General features: G+C 45.2%; 1 protein-coding gene across 1 annotated transcript in view; it reads left to right on the top strand.

Moving 5' to 3' along the window:
• Positions 1-1,329, top strand: part of LOC106815555 — a 7,930-nt gene that overhangs the window by 1,692 nt on the left and 4,909 nt on the right. The window contains exon 3 of the mRNA XM_014820025.1: positions 115-237. Coding sequence (XP_014675511.1) covers positions 115-237 — 123 coding nt within the window. The remainder of the gene's footprint in view (positions 1-114; positions 238-1,329) is intronic.

Raw genomic sequence — 1,329 nt, 5'->3', positions numbered from 1 at the left:
GAGAAAGTGAGAGGGAGAGAAAGAGAGAGAGAGAGAGACAGATAGATAGATATCGATATAGATATATAACATAGCATGAACATAGTAACGTCGTGTTGTGTATTTGACCTGTAGAGGGGTGGCTCTTTCATCTCACGTCGTTCTTCGAAGACACCACGGTGATCGATGCTACAGTTAACATGCAGGACGACAGAGTGTGGCTGTTCAGCGGCACTGCCGACACGGTCGTTCATCCAGGTACCTCTACCTACATACCTATATACTTACCTCTTGAGAGGGGGAGAATCATGGCAGCTTAGTTTCAACCCCGCTGCGTATCGTCTGCACCTCCCCGCAGCTCCGGGGCTGTATGACGCCGGGCAGATGTGGGAAGCGCGTGCGTCTGCGAGACTAGGAGACAGACGTGCGCATGCGCAGCAGGAAGCTTCCCTGATTTATTCCAGCGGGAAGAGACTGTGGGAAATTCAACGTTGTTCGTTAACTCGTCTTTCTACGTCGTGCGAGTTGAGGATGTGAGCTGTACGGTGGTACTTGGTTTCTTCTTCCTTCTCCTCTTCTTCTTCTTCTTCTTCTTCTTCTTCTTCTTCTTCTTCTTCTTCTTCTTCTTCTCCTCCTTTTTCTTATTACTCTTCTTTACGTTCGGGCTTTTCTCAGGAAGATGTTTTCAAATTCATAAAACGTTTTCCTTCTTTACGTGAGTAGCACACAGCGTAACATTGCCAAGTATAGCATGATACACAGCGTAACATTGCCAAGTATAGCATGATACCTATATACCTTACCTCTCACGCGTTCACGCCATGTACCTTTATACACATACCATATACCCATACCTCTTACTGTGTTTCATCCAGTACCTCTACATACATACCTATATACCTTACGCTCTCACCGTCGTTTCACCCAGTACCTTTACATCCATCCTATATACCTACTCTCATGTGCGTTCATCTATGTACTAACATACATACTAAATACCTACCTTCACGTCGTTCACGACCATGTCCTCTACATACTACCTATATACCTACCTCTCACGTCGATCATCATGTACCTTAACATACACTACCTATATCCACCTACTCTCTCCCGCCGTCCACCCGCATGTACCTTTAATACACATACTATATAACCTACCTTTCAGCGGTCGTTCATCCAGGTACCCGTCTAACATACCATACCTATAGCCTACTCTCACGGTCGTGCACAGACCATGTAACTTTTACACATACCTATATAGCCTACTCTACCGGTGTTCATCATGTACCTCTAACAATAATACTATATAGCCTACCTCTCACGTTCCTTCACCGGCCATGTACTTTATAC

The sequence above is a fragment of the Priapulus caudatus genome, unplaced genomic scaffold (assembly GCF_000485595.1).
Source record: "Priapulus caudatus unplaced genomic scaffold, Priapulus_caudatus-5.0.1 Scaffold1146, whole genome shotgun sequence".
Taxonomy (NCBI): domain Eukaryota; kingdom Metazoa; phylum Priapulida; class Priapulimorpha; order Priapulimorphida; family Priapulidae; genus Priapulus; species Priapulus caudatus.
Note: the sequence above shows the minus strand (reverse complement) of the source record. Positions and strands in the feature narration are given on the sequence as shown.